The sequence below is a fragment of the Rhizoctonia solani genome, chromosome 2 (assembly GCF_016906535.1).
Source record: "Rhizoctonia solani chromosome 2, complete sequence".
NCBI classification, from domain to species: domain Eukaryota; kingdom Fungi; phylum Basidiomycota; class Agaricomycetes; order Cantharellales; family Ceratobasidiaceae; genus Rhizoctonia; species Rhizoctonia solani.
The window spans coordinates 2,404,770-2,422,343 of record NC_057371.1 but is presented as its reverse complement, the minus strand read 5'-3'; the positions used below and the strand labels follow the sequence as shown (position 1 = coordinate 2,422,343).

Here is a 17,574-nt window from a genome sequence, read left to right as displayed (position 1 = left end):
AGATGGTTCGACAATTCTACCTTCCATTGGTTTCCAGTATCACCTGTCAATGCATACGCCTCTTTCAGGCTTGCATTCTACAATCGTACTGTGACTTATGATGATTTTGCTGGAAGCGAGAGGTACTGGTGCGTAGCTCCCGAAGATTCAAGTCCTCCCGGTGATCATTTCGCCACTATTCCTGCAGAACCATACACCTGGCAACTGGTGAAGGTCCAGCTCACAGAAAAAATCAGAAGTCACCTGGTGTTCGGTTTTCCTTTTTCCTTTTTCTTTTTTTTCTTTCTTTTTGATTCATATTCAAGGAGCTACATGCACAGCACGTGGTGTTTGCAAACTCTGGTCAGCAAGTCATGGTCAAGCTTAACCAATAGCTGCCCCGCCTGCCATTGAGGAATATATCCGCCGCCCTTGTCTTTGCTCCCGCGACCAATGTTCATATCATGACCCCTACCATCCTTGGTTGCTATCCTTCAGCTCCACTACTTATGTGTGTGCTTTCGCTCTTCATGTATAGACTCATCGGCCCAGTGTTATCTGCAGCGTCCTTCAGCACGCACTCAAACTATAGTGCTATGCCGCCTGAGCTACATCGGTTCGCACTCTCTACTGAAGAAGCTACCAACGAGTCAATCCCATCGCTCGAGTTGCACCGGTTACGCCCTGCGAGCCCTCTACCTAGCCATTTGACAGAGATGCTTGATGAAGCGGAATCCCGGGGGGGGGGGGGGGGCTCATAGCGGGCGTGGGCCGAGATTTGGGTGGGAGCACTCAGAACTGTGTCAAAGATTTGGAGTTTGGAAGGAGTGACGGGAGGCTTGGATGATGGGCATAAATCAAAATATATTTAGAGCGCTCTACTCGCGATAGTTCTGACCCGAATGTATAATTAGATAGCTTATGACACACATGTACACGGACATGCTTCATACTAGAATATATATCATCATTTTAACTTCACTCAACAATACGACCAGTACCCTCGGCGGGTAGATGGTCATATGCAGTAAGCTCTCCAGATTGACATGCTTAAGTGTGAGGGCTCTGAAGTTGAGAAAGCTATGTGAGATCTTCCGTAGAAATGAGAGGGTGCTTCTCAAATACCATTGCGGGCTGATGGGAGCTCTCTTGTTTCTGGAGAGTCTAGTTTATCTGAGTAGGTAAATCGGCTATTTGGATAGAATTAGTCACGTGGTACAGGTTTTTCGTTTGGCTGTGTATATGTGGACCGTGCTCACGCATTTATATAACAACTAGATACATATGTATACTGAGAGCCTGTAGAGTAGCGTACAATATACAAATCGCAGCACCAGACGTTTTTATATATCAGACACACGCATCAATATATGATCATTCGTCAAGCATTTTCAGAATGCTCACATCACCCCTCATAGCACCCACGCCACTCATTGCCAAGCAGAAGAGGCTGACTATAATCTGCTTGTAGCGTACCTTCAGGTCCAACGGTGTAGACGGTCTCCGGTGTGGGGAAGAGCTGTGCCATGCCCGATGGAACCCAGAACAGCAGCTGTGACTCACGGTTTCGCGCCCACCCATCCTTTGACATCGTCATCCCGCCAGCGATCGCACGATCAACGTCTCTCAGGTCTGGGATTTCAGGGGCAGGGTTTGTTGGGTCGGATGCAACGCGTCCTCCTGGCGCCTTCCACACTCGAATCGTTGAGTCCGACGAACCTGAGATGATGTACACGCCGTCTGACGAGCATACTACCGAGCTAACCCAGCCTAAATGGCCTTGAAGTGGCTCATATACAGGAGCTCCATCCTCCACCTTCCACACGCGAACGCTTCCATCATCCGAGCCAGATACGATATAATTGCCGTCGGGCGAGAACACAACTGACATGACCGAACCCTGGTGTCCCTTGAGAGGACCTAAGACCAGATCGCCGCTGCGCGAGTCAAACATGCGGATAGTGCGGTCAGTCGACCCGCAGGCAACGAATCTGCCGTTGGGCGAGAATGTCACCGCCCGGATACCCCCTTCGAACCACTGGGGCCCAAAAGGATCGAACACAAGCGATAGAGTCTGTGCGTCCCATATGTAAATCTTTCTATTACTGCAACTGGAAACAATGCGCTGGCCATCGGGGCAGAATGTCGCTGAGTAGACCCAACCGTCGTGTATTCCAACAAGGTCGGTAAGCTTCAGACTCCCACCGCGCACATCCCACTTTCGTATGGTCTTGTCTGTTGAGGCGGACACAATCCATCTCCCATCGGGCGAGAACACAACCGATTGAACCCAGCCCTTGTGCCCTCGAAATGGACCGGATAGTAGCTTGCCACTTTCGCCATCCCATATACAGATAGCTTTGTCAGAACTACCAGAGGCAAGATACCTTCCATCGGGCGAGAACACCACGGAGAGGACCAAGCCAGCATGTTCTACAAGCGCCTCGAGAGGGGTGATGCCGTCGTGTGCGCGGAATATATGGATCGCTTTGTCACCACCGGCTGTGGCTATGCGTGAGCCACCGGGCGAGATAGCGACCGACAAGACACCCTTGGTCGGTGCGTTCGAGTGTGAGGTGTAAGATAATGTCGGGTGCAGCGCATTCCACATCTTGACGGTGCGGTCATATGAGCATGATGCGACTCGTGTGCCGTCGGGTGAGAACGCAGCGGAGTAAACCTCATCGTCGTGTGTGCCAAGTAGGCAAGGGTTGGAGTAGCCGTTCTCTACATCCCACATATACACGCACCCATCATGCGAGGCAGTGACAAGTTTGTTTCCGAGTGGCGAGAACCCAATGGATGAAATTGCGCGGTTGTGTACTTTGGGTGGGGAACGTGTGACGGTGCCGTCCTGCAGACTCCAGACGCGCAGCTCACCGGAATAATGGCCAGTGACAAGGTGCTTGCTGTTTGGCGAAAAGGCGATTGAATAGACTGAGGACCGATGAGCGTTGAATGGAAAAGGGAGAGACTTGCTGGTGGATGCATCGTAAACAACAATGGGTGACTTGTGGCCATTCAAGCCACAGGCGATATGCTTGCCATCAGGAGAGAATGCCGTGCACTTGACTATTGAAGGATGACACTTGATGGAGTTGGGTATGAGGCTGCCGTTGCCACTGTCCCACATCCGCGTTGTCCGGTGATTGGACCCTGAGAGGATCTGCTTGCCGTTCGGTGAGAATGATACTGACGTTACTTCACTTTCGTGCCCCTTGATTACGTCATATATGCAACTGCCTGTCTGCGCGTCTCGCACAAGGATTGTACCGTCGTGAGAGCAAGAGGCAAGCAGCAGTCCGTCAGGAGAGAAAGCCACGGAGTTGACCTGACAGGTGTGCCCTTCCAGGGGTCCAAGAGCAACTCCTCCACTGCGAGCATAAAATAGTGCAACCGTCCCATCTTCAAATCCAATTGCGAATCGAGTCCCGTCAGGAGAGAATGCTAGCGATTGGCCCACCAGGTGCACCCACCATGTTGCGAGTAGCGGCAGCTTCATCACAGAGCCTCGCAGATTCAAAAGTCCTCGGGTGCGACTCCAGTACCGTTTGTAGACTGAGCTTGGGTGATTGCACAATGCCAATGCTGAGATGTATATGTGCGGTGTGGACTGCGAAACCGGTCCAGCGGCATACTTTGACAGGAAGATCCGTGAGTCGTCGAGTGACCTGATGAGATCTGATGATCTATCTTGAACCTGGTCCTGTCACGTATTGTCAGTCTTATTACTACTGCTCTGCTCAAGCACCTTACCATCATCCATCGCTTAACTTCCGACAGTATGCTTATCCCTTTGTCAAGTATGTGCTTCAGGCTCAGTACCTCTATCCAGAACAGTAGCCGATCCGACAGAAAATCTTCCAGCCCTTTCCGCACTGCCTTACAAGGCGCACTCTTCATTAGATGATCTCCCCAATATTTCGCAACGTACGACAACGTTGGGGAGATTGATTTCTGTACACGAGCTTCTAGGTCCTGCACTTTGCTATCGGGTATAAACGACGTTTCTATGCCACAGATGTTGAATCGCAGCTGGTCTTTCATCAACTGAAAGCACCGTTTGGCGAGCAGTTGATTGTGCTTTGCTTCGTCACAGTAGAATTTTGCCGACCGTGCCTTGTCAAACATAAAGTCAGGGAACGATGCATGTAGTGTGGTGATCGTTCCAGTCGCTTGCGACATATACAATATAGAGTAGAGCGGCTCGAGCAAAATGTTCGCCTTTGTCACCTCAATTCCAGTCAATGCTGCGAGTGTATCAACGCTGACGGGCTCTCGAACGCGTAGTGCCGTCCAGATGATCAGGCGCATCTGCTCTTGATCTTCCGGCTCTTGATCTGGCCCGTAAACTGCACTATCTAGAATCATCGTATACAGACGGTCAATGTCAAGGTGTCTATTTTCCAAGTCGGAAGGTAGGGTCAGAGCGGCTTCCAGCCGGCCCTGGTCGACTATATTCCCTTGTCTGAAAAGATACCGAACTAGAGTAACCGCACATATGAACCAACCGCCGGAGAGCCTGGAAAGCCTGCTCAAGTCATGCTCTGAGACGCTGTTCCCAAGTGCTTCATGAAGGTACTGCTCGACTTCCACCTCTACTGGGGAATCATCAATTTCGCGAAGCACGCAGATTGAACGGCTCTGGTCAGACTGGTCAGACTGGGCCACGATTCCGCGGCGGATGTTTGGCTCGGGCCGACTGGTAACTAAGACTTTGATAGGTAGGTTGGGAACAACCCGGAAGAGCATGTCGAGCATCGTTTCCACCTCGCTCGAGCTACTGCATTCGTCTAGTCCATCGATCACGATGATTGGCCATGTTGTCATTCCACCCTTGATCCTCGATAGTGGCTCCTTGATTAGTTGTTCGCACTGGTCGGCGATGGATTCTAACTTCATACTGTGCTCATTCTCCAACACATCCAGCAAGGCCGATCGGAATGAAAACAAGTACTGCGCAAGCTGGTACGCAACAGCGGGTATTATTCTTCTCGCATCACGGCACTCCCCCGAGGCACGCACGCAAAAAAAAGTAGCGCCAAGTGCCCCCCGTTCTCGTAGTGACTGCGCAAAGGTATATGCGATGGTTGTCTTGCCCATGCCAGCCGTGCCATTTAGCCAGAATATGTTAGGCTTGGTCGGATCGAGTGACCATTGTTCGAGCTCATTCAGGATATTTGCTCGGGTGTCTCTAGCACAAGCTCGGCGATTGAGCTCACGGGACATCATGGAATCGTAGGTGGCGTCGTGGACCGGTGCCAATACTTCGAGACGGGAGTTCTGTCCGAGCCCCTGGTCACGTTCTAATCTCTTCTTCCGTACTTGAGCTTACCGTTTCCTGTTCTTCTATGCACCACCTCTTTACGCTTGCTTCGTCAGATATGTCGTCTTTAAACACACGTACTGCTCACATGTAGCTCCTCAAGAATCTCAGCTATCCGTCTATATCCGTTGAGTATCTCGCCCTGACATTGCTTAACCTTCCAAACACGCCACCTTGTTCCGCGTTCCTGATTATTGCTGATGATCGTCACTTGCTCTTTGACAGACCTTGACGAGCGGTGAGTCTTTGAAAGTAGTCGACCATACCTCACTCACGCTGCTTTTCTCTCGAAGAAGTAGGAAACATGAGTCAGCTTGAAAGCTTGCATGTGCTCGGCAAGCGAATCACTGAGTGAAGTAATCCTTCTTGCTAGACCCCCGAACTCACGACGATGCTTCGAGCTGAGCTGAAAGAGGCTAGGTCAACGTGTGCAAAGCAGGCGACTGACATACATTCGCCGCATACCTCTACGTGCTCTACCCTGGCTATCAGGTCCCCAATCGTGGATTTTAGGGGCGGGAACACCCCAGCACTGTTTTGAAAAGCCCGTAGTGCATTGATAAGAGTAGACGTATTCGATGAGGTGACAGCGAATGTGAGTTTTCGTTTGATTTTATACGCTGTACGTCCGATGTATGCACCAATGTTTTTCATGTCTATCAAGCCCGAGTAGCTACGCTGAAGATAGTGGTTGGGTGGGCAAGCCTTAAGCACGAGGCTGCTTTCAGGTCGAGGGTAGGGGCGTGTGCGAGATTCAGGGTCCGTATCATATCTATGTAAAATAACACTGAGTTCGACTGGATCCTTAGCTCGAGCTGATGCATAAACGTTAGGCTTACCCTGACACGATGGAAACGGCTCCCAGATCTCATGTACTGTACTGAACAGCCTCAAACAGACAAAGGTTCAAACGAGGTAAGTTGCAGACATACGTAGTTGGTGGTCAAACAATAATTATAAGCTGGCGCTGCTCACATTCTGAAGCGTTGTAGAATATATACAAGCTATACTAAGCAGGGGCATGGTCTAATTTTACGCCCATGCTTGGCATCGTTACTGTATAAGAGAGCAAACAATATGACCTCCCATCTCTATTGATTCTCATTCAATCTTGGATAGCCATTTCTCGCATCCGGGGCGGGGTTGGATATCGCATACGAACGGAAGTGGGTGTCTACATATCATTGCATGTTAGCTCCAAGCATTGTGGCCGAACTTGATATACAAACGTGATGATGTCGTTGGTGTAATCTTCTCGCGGCACGATTTCCGCTCCATTTTCATCTTTGGCTTTGCTGATAATGAAGTTAGCCAGTATGTTACTAGAAAAGGGAAGGGATTATCAGCCCAACAGTTCTTGCGCTGTTTTATGTCATTGCAAACCTGATTGAAAGCCACATCGACTGTTGAGCTACATGTATCCCAGGACAAATTCTGCACTCTCTAATAGGAATGTTGCCGACCATATCAAACATAACAGCTTACCTCCTCCCAAACCCAAACGCATAGCTTTCAGGAAATGGCGGAGGGCTATCGCCCAAGAACCGCTCTGGTATAAACTTCTCCGGGTTCGAATACACGTCGGGGTTGTGCATGATTTTCCTGCTCTTTGATAAATACAGGCCATAAGTCGGTTGGGGCATAAGAACGTACCAGACATTTGCAATCACTGCGGTTCGTGCCGGAATACGATACGTTTTATCCCCCACTACCACATTCTCATCGTCCTCTCCATTCGAGCGATGTCCGACCAGGGTAAGAACCGGATGCCATCGTAGTGTTTCTCGAACAAGTGCGCTGACATAGGGTAAATGCGGTTTATCGTCCATCGTGATAAAGCGTTTGTCTGAGTGAGTCTGGAGATAGGTGGCGATTTCCGATTGCGCCTTGGCTTGGACATCCGGGTATAGCGTCATGGCAAGGAAAAACGACTTGACAGCCGACACGGTTGTATCAGACGCCGCGCCATACAACGAAGCTGCCAAGCTCTTGAATGACTTTAGCATATGCGCCGAGATCTACTGGGCGTAGGACATACTTTGATGTGTATCTCTTCCTGCTTGGTTACTTCTTCTCCGTTTTCCTTCTGCAGGAGTTTAGCGGTAAACGATGGTTCGGCTACGCCCTTTGCCTGGAAGGGAGGGCTCTGTTAGCCCGTAGATCGAAGCAACCGAGCAAGATTTGTTACCATCTGAGACTTGACATACTCGAACGTTTCATCTTCTGTTGCTTGCAGTATAGGTACCCAAGAAGCAGTCGCCTTGTGGAACGTAGCGCCGGGAAACCATTTCGGTATATATCGTACTGCAGATCTCAGGATATCAAGTAAGTGTGCGATTGATCATCTGTTGATACAAAAACTCACACAATGGAAAGATCTCGACCATCCATCTGCCAGGTGCCATGACTAACCTCACGTCAGGTTCTCAGTACTAGCTGCCCAAGTTTCGACTTACTGTCCGAAAAGATTGCCATGACCTGTTCCGCGGCTTGAACAAGCCGATCATCGGGCGAGTCGACCCTGTAGCCATATACCATCCGAATGGCCACGCTTCCTGCCATCCTAGCGGCACAGTATGCCAATCAGCATGTGCTCCGTGGAATACAGTCTCAGGCCGAAACGTACAAGTGGATATGCTGCATAAACCTCTCGGGTGTATCATACAATCTCCGAAGCAGCCGTTTAGCCTCGTGTTCCTGAAGAGGCAGATAGTCCAGCACAACACGGTTGTTGAGTGCGCGTTGGAGGAGCGTGCGGTAGTGCTTGAGTAAAGGACCATATTCGATGAATATGATGTCATTTTCCCATCCAATTCTGAGGCGAGTAATTAGAGATCCGGTTCAAGTAGGCGACAGCCAGGCAGGAGTACGTACAGTAACGCCAGCTGGCTGACATATCTATCCGAGTACTGACTAGCCTTTTTCTCGAAAAGATAGGTGATGATCTTGGGGTCGTCAACGATGATCATTCGCTGGAACAACATTCTGATAGAGACGATTGGACCTAGTAATATCACTACATGTCACTATCAGAGTACGTCTTTCGCAGATAAACTCACCAAACCGCTCGGTCCATTTTGCAAAGTTGATCCAGAAGGCTTTAGACGTTCGCAGCTGAGAGAAATAATTAGAAAATGCGATAACTTGAGTTCTGGTATTTATATGCATACCTCCAGAGCAGATCCAAATATCAGATTTCCTCTTGGACCTGGAGGAAGCGGAACTCTCGACGACTTGGATTGGTACCAGAGATAAATTCCAGTTAGTGTCGCGCCAGCAAGCAGAGCAGTGACTATTGTAGACTCCATGTTACAACTGAAAGTGCATCAAAGTGGGGGTATATGGTGATGATAGTCCTTGTAGAGGGTTGCTGGCCTTGCCTTCGGGTCATGGTAGTGATCGGGCGAAGCATTCCTTCGCGTCCCTAGCAATGGGCGCTTAGCATGCCCGAGTTCTCCAACGGGTAAAACAATGGGATAGATAAAATGTATATAATTGCTGAAATGAGACATGTACATGATAGAATACCACCGGCAAGCAGAGTCCAAAAAGCTACGCAAATAAGGAAACCCCCCGCAAAAAAAAACTATGGATACACTCGTTCACCAACTCACAACACCCAAACTCCATGCGACAAGAACAACAGGCAGCACGCTGACCAGCTCACCAAGTCCCGCCCATTGCGGGGGTATCCTAGCTCGACCGAGTACACCGCACGCAAGAAGAATCGCAACAGCGTTGTACATCCCAGCCCACGCAAAGTTCATCCACACTCGCCGCCGAGCCGCCCGCGCAAGTTTGAACACATCCGTCAGCCCTGCGTTCAACGATGACAGCAACACCACCTGTGCCGCGCTCGATGCCACATCCGTGCCGCCGCCCAAAGATACGCCCACGTCCGACTGGACGAGCGCCAACGCATCGTTGGTGCCGTCTCCCACAAACATCACTTTTCGACGCTTCGACGCTTCCGAGTCGCATCCCTTCTCGCAGTCCTCGTCGCCGTCAGCACCTTGCAGGAACTTGATCCATTGGCCCTTTTCTTCAGGCGAGCACCCGCCGCGCGCCTGGGCTGTCGGTATCCCGAGGGCAGATGCTGTCCGTGTCACCACACCATGGTTGTCGCCGCTCAGGATGTGCACTTCCAGTCCGCGCTGGGTGAGGGATTTGATAGTCGATAGTGCGTCGGGACGGAGAGAGTCGGAGAGAATGTAGTACGCAATACAAGTGAACACAGAATGAGCCTATCAAATTACTAGTCAATATGCGTCAACCAACAGGGGAACAGCTAGCAACTTACCGGGTCAGCTGCAACCGATACCACAAACACCGTATGGTCCCCAAGGTCCTTCACAACTCCACCTCCAGCCGCCCACACAGCACTCCCGCCCCTGATTACCACTCCATCCACAGTCGCTTCAACACCCTTTCCAGGAACAGACTTCACATCCAGTCCGTCGGTCTGTAGCGGAGAAGCACTCGCGAGGGTAGCGACAACGTGTTCGTGTACCGCAGCGGACACCGGGTGAGTCGATGAACCCGTCAAAGCCCGAACCACGCTCTGAATCCCTCTTTCGGTCCCGAGCCATGGCACAGTATCCTGAGTATAGTACTTGGAGTCTTCAACCGACAGTTTGCCGAGAGTCAGGGTTCCCGTCTTGTCGAACACCACCACCGAGACGTCGTATGCGCTTTCGAGTGCTTCAACGGTCTGTACATAAATCAGTGCCCATCTCATATTCGCCTGTTTAATCAGCACACCTTGAATAGCACACCCCGGCGAGTTCCGACAGCCACAGCAATAACAGCCACCATCGGGACGCACAACGCAATCGCGCACGGACACGAAACCACCAACACAGCGACCGCGTACCCGATCGAGTCTACCACCGCCTCTCTCGTCTCCGCCGCTCGCGCCGTCGCATCCACCACCCGATTCGCGGCGGAAAGACCAACACTCGCCCAGGCAATAAACGTGATCGCACCAAGCACCAAAACGACAGGAGCCAACCACCCGGCCACTCGATCCGCCGTATCTTGCACTCGTAGCCTCGCACCTTGCGCGGCGCGCATAAGTTCAGCCATACGTGATAGCGTGTTTTCGTCGGGTGATAGCGTCACGCGCATTTCGAGACCGGACCGGTTGGACCCCATGAGGACTGTTCCGGCCACGAGTACCGCCCCGGATCGCTTTAAGACGGGAGCACTCTCGCCTGTGATCGAGCTTTCGTCTACGTGCCCCTCTCCGCTCACCACTCGTCCGTCGGTAGGGATTCGGTCTCCGGGTTCGAGTCTGAGGATGTCGTTGATGTGCACTAGGCCTGTCGGGATAACTTGTACTTCGCCGGTTGGCTGAACGAGCGTGGCTTGATCGACTTGCATGGAGGTTAACTGAGCGACTGCGTTTGTCGATCGGCGGCGGGCGTAGGCTGCGATGAGTCGACCAAGCATGACAAGCGTGACGAGGAGTGCAGATGTCTCAAAGTAGCTTTCTCCTTGGTGGTTGATCGGTCGTCCGGCCTCGCGGAACCCATAGGCAACAGTGGAAAAAAGATACGCGGTCCCGGTGCTCAGTGCGACGAGCAAGTCCATATCGATCGTCCGTTGAACGGTCAAAGCCCGGATGCCAGATACGTAGATTGGCCGAGCGACGCACAGCTGGATCACCGTTGTCAAAGCGAGGGAAATTCCGCCATACAGAGTCGGATGTGGGGGAAGCGGGGCCCATGCAAACACCAAGACGGGAAAACAGAGCAGGGCCGAGACGGTTGTGAGATGTAAAAGGCGGAGCACCTCTCGCTGGGCCGAGTCGATACTGGATTCTTGTGCTGGTGGAACATACACTCCACCCCAGGGCTTGAATGCACCCAATACTTCACGCGGATTCAACCCCGCCTCGTACTCCACCTCGATCAATTCGGCCTGTTCCTCCTGGACGATCTTCACACCCCTCATCTCAGGGTCCTTTTCTTCCATCGGCAAATCCAACTGAATCCTCATCCTCCTCGTAGGTCCGCTCGATTCTCCTACTGGCCCATCCTGGACAATTTGGCACTTGAAGCCGGTGGAGTCCGTCACATGCTGCATCATTTCGGTTGTATCCACATGGTCCGGATGGTAGGTTACCGTCGCTCGTCCGGCAAACACATCGACATGACATTCGCCCACGCTCGGTAGGTCATTCAAGGCACGCACGACACGGGGGGAGCACGAGGGACAGTCCATCCCGAGAACAGTCAGGGTCACGCGGTATCGTCCGGGAAGATGAAGATAATCGCCATGTTTGGAATCGGTAAAGACTTCGACGTCGTCATGCTCGTGGTCATGGTCATGGTCGCAATCGTGTGGATGATCAGAAGTATGGTGGTGATGTGCATGCGAATGTCCGTGACTGTGGTGGTGCTCGTCATTAGCCTCGGTGGAAACAAGGCCATAGCCGTGGTGATGATGACCGTGGTTGTGACCACACGATCCATGAATGTGGCTGTGCTTATCGCCATGCGAGTGACTATGTCCGAAGAGTCGCCTTGCACCGTTGCGCATGGCCGCGTAACAGCGCGCTGGAAGACTGGCCTGCGTGGATACCGGCTTGGCACTCGCTGTGGTTGGAAGCAAAGGAACAGCGCTGGCGGAAAGGCCTGTGATGGGGGTCGGTGGGTAAGTGGGAGAGGAAGGCGCGGATGAAGAGGGAGTATGCATGTGGGTGGGCGAGTCGAGAGTGTATCCTCTGGATGGCTGTGCGGACAGGCTATGTGTGGAGCTACAACATTGTGTGTCGGCCATTCGGTGTGTCGTGGGACAAGTATTGATGCTTGGTGGACGAGGCCGGCCTTTGGTTTGTGTTGTGCAACAGGTGGTCGCGGATGCCGAGGACTCTCCGGTTTTTGCAGACGGTTGGAGCAACGAAGAGGCCGAGGTGGATCCTTTGCAACAACTCTTTCCCCCACACGAATCGCCGATCACTGCTTGGTTCATCCTCCGGCTCGACGATCAACAAATACCTAAACTGACACACTTTATCCACTGAACCTAGTTCTAACAATAAAACGACGTACCAGTCTCCAGTTCCTGTCCCAGCTAAAGTCAAGTCGCCTCACGCAAACCAACCGAGTATAAGTAGGATCGCCAAACGCAAATGAAATGAGATTGCAACTGTCAGGAAGCTATATCCTGCACATGGAAAAGAGCGTGTGTGTTCAACCAACCGCGTGATTGACTGGTCTAAATTGAAAAATGAGTGTGGAAGGTCAAAGAAGAAACGTAACCGAAGCCTTTTTTCGCGTGTGTGGTTGCCTTCGGGCTTGGCGACTGGGTGGGGTCTGGCGCTTAACCTTCGAGGGACCAGCGGCTTAAGCGCTAAGAACATCCACGGTGGAGATGCTATATGTGCATGCCTATTACTTGTGGGGGCTGCTTCTTTTTTCTTCATGCATAACGCTGTTTAACAAAATGCTCTTGTTTAATATACAAAGTGAGTTGAGGTAGTTGTCGTTATGCCGTGTGGGCAGCATATGTGCCTTTTCTCAATCTTCCGCCTGTATCATTCACTCCTTTACGATGTTTATCAGCTGAAGCTTAAGCCCTTGCAGTATGTAGACACAAAGCACCCGGCTCGCCAATGCAGCCTACACCCGCTAGAGTCTCCGCAGTCTGGCAGTTGGTCCATTCGAAGGGCATACGAAAACTCGTTGTGTTTTCCAGTCAATATGGAATAAAATAAACAATTGAATATTTTTAAATTCACAAGGGCTCTCCAGGCTTGGAAGAGCCGTAGGTGTTTTCATTACCGGTGATCCCACACGTTATGACGGCGCAAGTGCTTGGAGAAGCAAAACCGGCTGCTCAATATACTCACAGCAAGTACACTATCTGTGACATGCATGACAGTTGGCTAGGACAAGTTTCAAGGTCTGCTCAATATCTTTGTGCATACATCAGCTGTTGCTAGCTGAAATCCTGAGACGAGCCTAAAAGACACGCACTGCGACTTTGAGACCGAATGCTACGGTATCTGGGGTCCCAACACTTGAATTATTATCAATGCTTGCAATCGGCTATGACTCGGCCAACGCCGCGGGCACAGCCTGGAAATATAGCTCATTTTTGCCCGGGCCCTTTAGCACAGCCGATCAATAGCTTGATATATATTCATGCGCTTCGGTCGCTGAGAATCTACTTTGGACCCCACTATGTTCAGATTTTCAAGCCAAAGTGATCGTCCCCTAGACGGCGGTAATTACTTGCATCGATTTCAGCGGGAGCTTAAGAATAAAGTGAAAGGCTTGGAAAGGTTAGACAGCATCTATCGCAATTTTTATGGGCTCACACATACTCTAGAACGAATAAAGGGGACGGAAAATCATGGAAAGCTCTTGAAAGGGCTTTACGAGTATTGCACGATGGCGCAAGATCCATCCCGCCGCTCGCATCAGCAGTCGAGGGACTAATTTCGATTCTCTATATATACGAGGTGGGTACGATCAAGAGCATCAATTTGGGCAGTGATCATATTGTATCCCCAGGAAGCTTCTCAGACCGATAAAAATCACGAGAACCTTGCGTCGAGTCTGGTGGCGACAATAGATATGCTCGAACAACAATTAAAGATATCAAAATCCACCCGGGTAAATGAAAAGATATTAGAAATTACAGGGTAGGCATAATTATCTAGATGGCTTAGATTATTCCTTGAACGAGAAAGTTTAGTCTTATTGAGCAAGAAGTACTCTCAATTCGCGGAAGGAGAACTCGTAACGTATATGCACGTATTATTGCTACATCGGAAACCCAAGAAGCAATTCAGTCTTACCAACGGGTCGAACAGCTGTTCTATCGTATTCAGGTGAGTGCAATCTCACATCACAGGATTGCTCTTTTTGAGAAGTCTACAGCTGGAAATTGGTATGAGTTCATGGAGGACTGCTCATGAGCATTTAGAGGTATGATAGAACCAATGACATAATCTACTGGAGTGGATCCTAATGGGCATAAAATGTGCAGAACGAATACCTCGAAAATATTCATCCGGTCAAGTTGGCCGCCTACAATTCTAGGCTATCAACCGAAATAAACCGACGCGCATGTACCGAGAACACTCGAACAGCCATATTGGCGAGGCTTTGCGAATGGGCCAATGACCCTTCATCCAAAACCGTCAATTGGGTGAGCGGGATGGCTGGTACCGGAAAGACGACTATCGCATATACGTTTTCCAAAATTCTTGATCCTCACGGACAGCTGGCAGCAAGCTTTCTCTGCACTCAGGCTTCCCCCGAATGCCGTGATGCTGGTCGAATAATCCCCACCATTGCATATCAGCTTGCTCGAAAATCAGCTGCCTTTCAAGCTGCCCTATGCAAGGTCATCGAACAGGACTCCGACATTGGCTCTCGAGATATCTCTACTCAATTTCAACTCTTACTTCAACAGCCTCTCCAAGAGATACAGGAAAAACTGCCCAATAATCTAGTTGTAGTAATCGACGCCCCGGATGAGTGCGAAGACGCTCAGGCAGTGGGTCTGCTCATCAGCACGCTCTTGAAAAATTCTTCGACCATTCCTGTCAAATTTCTCCTTACCACTCGACCTGAATTGGAGTTGGCCACTCAAATGCAACGGTGGCTTCAAGCCCGAGACATTTGCACAACCTCGCATCTTCATGAAGTTGACCAATCCACTGTGCAATCTGATATTGAACTCTTCCTAAAGGAAGAGCTCGCGTTTATGGACCCATCTCTTCAAGACATCAAGCGCCTTGCAGAAAGCTCTGGACAACTTTTCATCTATGCAGTCACAGCTGTGAGGTATATACGACCTGGAACAATGGGAATCGACCCCTACGAGCGCCTGGAAACCATGCTGACGGTGAATTCTAGGTCTCAGAAAAGGTTCGCACACATTGATGCCCTATACTCTACTGTTCTATCAACAGCCCTTAACAACGTTGAGCTGGAACCCGAGGAGAGGGATCGAATATTACAAGTACTATGGACCGTTATCTGCCTTCGCGCACCTATTAGCCTTGAAGCTCTCAAGGCATTGACAGGATTTCGGAACGTGAAGCAGACTTTGACTGCATTGAATCCGTTACGCTCAGTTCTCCATGTTTCGGAAGCGAGCAGCTACGTTTCGGTTCTTCATCAATCATTCCCTGATTATATGCATAACCCAAAGCGTTCTCTAGAGTTCTCTTGTGATTCGAAAAAACAAAATCGGTTACTTGCTCTCCAGTGCTTCAGTTTAATGAAGTTATCACTGAAATTCAATATATGCGACCTAGAATCGTCCTTTATTCTCGACAAGGATGTGCCTGATATCAAACAAAGGATCGATAACAACATCCCAGATTCACTTGTCTATGTCTGTCGGTACTGGGTCGATCACCTTGGACTAGCCGAGCCGGACCAAAAAATCTTAGCAGATGTAGAGGACTTCTTGTCTAAGAGGCTCCTGTTCTGGATGGAAGTACTCAATCTTAATGAATGCATAGGAGTAGGGGTGGGTGCTTTACTGAAATTGCAATCTTGGTTAGCGGTGAGTGTTTTTCGTTGCTGTCAAAAACGACTGATGCCAATGGCTTTGTTGCTGATTATCACTACCTGCACTGAACCAGACGTCTCGATCGTCTGCGTACTTGCTTGAAATGGCTAGCGACGCGAGTAAATTCGTAGCCGGCTTTGCCGGATGTCCTGCATCATTCTCGACCCCTCATATCTATATTTCCGCACTGGCCCTAGTCTCCAGTTCAAGCCATATATTTACCCTCTACCGGAAGAATATGCGAGGGCTGCTGGATAAAACGAGCGCACAGCTAGTGCGGTAGGTTATCAAACTTTCTATATTATGTAGACATGTTTAACTTACCAGTCCAAACCTAACATGGTTTTGACTTTGGACCATAGGAACGTAAATCAAAACCATACGCTTCCCTTTCCACAGCATATAGAATCCGCTGGCAGGCCATCAGCCCATATATCAGTATACCCTCCTAACGTCAGCCAAACCCTGGTGCATGGTTTACTTCCCGTCATATCACCAAGTGGCATCCCCACGAATGAACCAGGCGCCTACACATTTGTTGCGCCCATTGGAAATCAAGTGCCTGGCATGAATACGGGTGCACCTATGGCGTTTTCTCTAGCGAATCGCCACCCCATGGCCACAGGTGTGTATGGATCTAGCCAATGTCTCGGGGTATAGAGCGCTGATGACATAGCTACATAGCCCCCCATAGTGCACCCGTTCCACCGCTACGGTTTATTACGTCTATGCCGGTCGTGCCGAACGGCAACGCTAGCACCGGCCCCTTACTAGGTGCCAGGGTCTTGTACGCAACGCCGCAAGCCGGATCACACACCCGGGTTACATTGACTCCTCCGCACCAATTCGTAAGAACTGATAATCTAAGCGACCCGAAAGGCCGCTCTCCTGGCACCTATAATGGAGGATACGGGTATCGGTATAGGCGAGACAGCACGAAATCAGCTGCCGAGCCGAAATTAAATACGCCTGAGAGAAATCAGATGTCTGGGAAGGAGATCGCTTCAACCCATACTTCCATAAAACTATCGGGAAGCATGCCTGGCTCGCAGGCACACCCTAACCAGGCCTACCCTCTTCATCTTCGGTCCGCAAACGATACATTATTGAACAGTCGAATAGAGGAAGAAGATAGCGATATCGAGTTCGCAGTCGGTTCATTTCCTCCGAGAGAACGGGAGCAGATGTCACTAGTTCGGGCTCAGCAAAGAGATGTTGTCGAGCGAACAGAACCCAAGGCCGTATTGTTGTTTCCTCAAGAGTCTGGTGTTTCTTCTCTTAATTATCCCTGGCAAATTCGAAGCGATGGATGGATCCTGAATCGCAACGAGGGGCTTCTTCTTTATATTCCGAATGAGAGGATTGGGTTATACAGTAACCTTAAGCTCCTTAACGTTACTCGACAAGATATTCTTCCCGGCGTGGACTGGGGAAAGTTATACATGGGTAATCAATGGAAAAGGTGTTATATCGGCGGCGATTAAAAACTCATTTTCCCTGAATAGTATGTGTATATACCAGTATTTTTCTGTCCGTTTAAGTTTAGCATTATGCGCTAGAGTTGACAGAGGTACACACTTCCGACTTTACTGAAGCCTGGATGTGAGCCACGTGCCTATTTGTATTTATAGATTTATGGTGTTATGTGTTTTATTGTTGTCTCGTTTCTGTTTATATGCTACCATCTTTGTGAGTGTTAGTCGTATCATGTTAGGTACATATCATTGAAA

The 17,574-nt window shown here is 50.1% G+C and overlaps 3 protein-coding genes across 3 annotated transcripts; 1 reads left to right on the top strand and 2 right to left on the bottom strand.

Moving 5' to 3' along the window:
* Positions 1–1,384: 1,384 nt before the first annotated feature.
* On the bottom strand, positions 1,385–5,959 carry RhiXN_05371 (peptidase C14; the record flags this gene model as incomplete). Its single annotated transcript, XM_043325187.1, has 6 exons — positions 1,385–3,685; positions 3,736–5,262; positions 5,315–5,341; positions 5,394–5,532; positions 5,581–5,711; positions 5,771–5,959. The coding sequence occupies 6 exons, from the start codon at positions 5,957–5,959 to the stop codon at positions 1,385–1,387; spliced, it is 4,314 nt and encodes a 1,437-aa protein (XP_043177606.1).
* Positions 5,960–6,406: 447 nt separating this feature from the next.
* On the bottom strand, positions 6,407–12,088 carry RhiXN_05370 (cytochrome P450 family protein; the record flags this gene model as incomplete). The annotated part of the gene is made up of 16 exons (XM_043325186.1): positions 6,407–6,479; positions 6,535–6,600; positions 6,791–6,907; positions 6,959–7,293; positions 7,344–7,436; positions 7,494–7,609; positions 7,671–7,712; positions 7,762–7,868; positions 7,932–8,120; positions 8,180–8,309; positions 8,365–8,419; positions 8,476–8,538; positions 8,619–8,729; positions 8,920–9,549; positions 9,606–10,016; positions 10,067–12,088. The coding sequence occupies 16 exons, from the start codon at positions 12,086–12,088 to the stop codon at positions 6,407–6,409; spliced, it is 4,560 nt and encodes a 1,519-aa protein (XP_043177605.1).
* A 1,406-nt stretch (positions 12,089–13,494) lies between these two features.
* On the top strand, positions 13,495–17,328 carry RhiXN_05369 (Vegetative incompatibility protein HET-E-1; the record flags this gene model as incomplete). The annotated part of the gene is made up of 9 exons (XM_043325185.1): positions 13,495–13,595; positions 13,643–13,775; positions 13,828–13,958; positions 14,012–14,147; positions 14,197–14,244; positions 14,306–15,838; positions 15,918–16,123; positions 16,207–16,469; positions 16,529–17,328. 9 exons carry the CDS (start codon positions 13,495–13,497, stop codon positions 17,326–17,328), a joined length of 3,351 nt encoding a protein of 1,116 aa, XP_043177604.1.
* Positions 17,329–17,574: the final 246 nt, after the last annotated feature.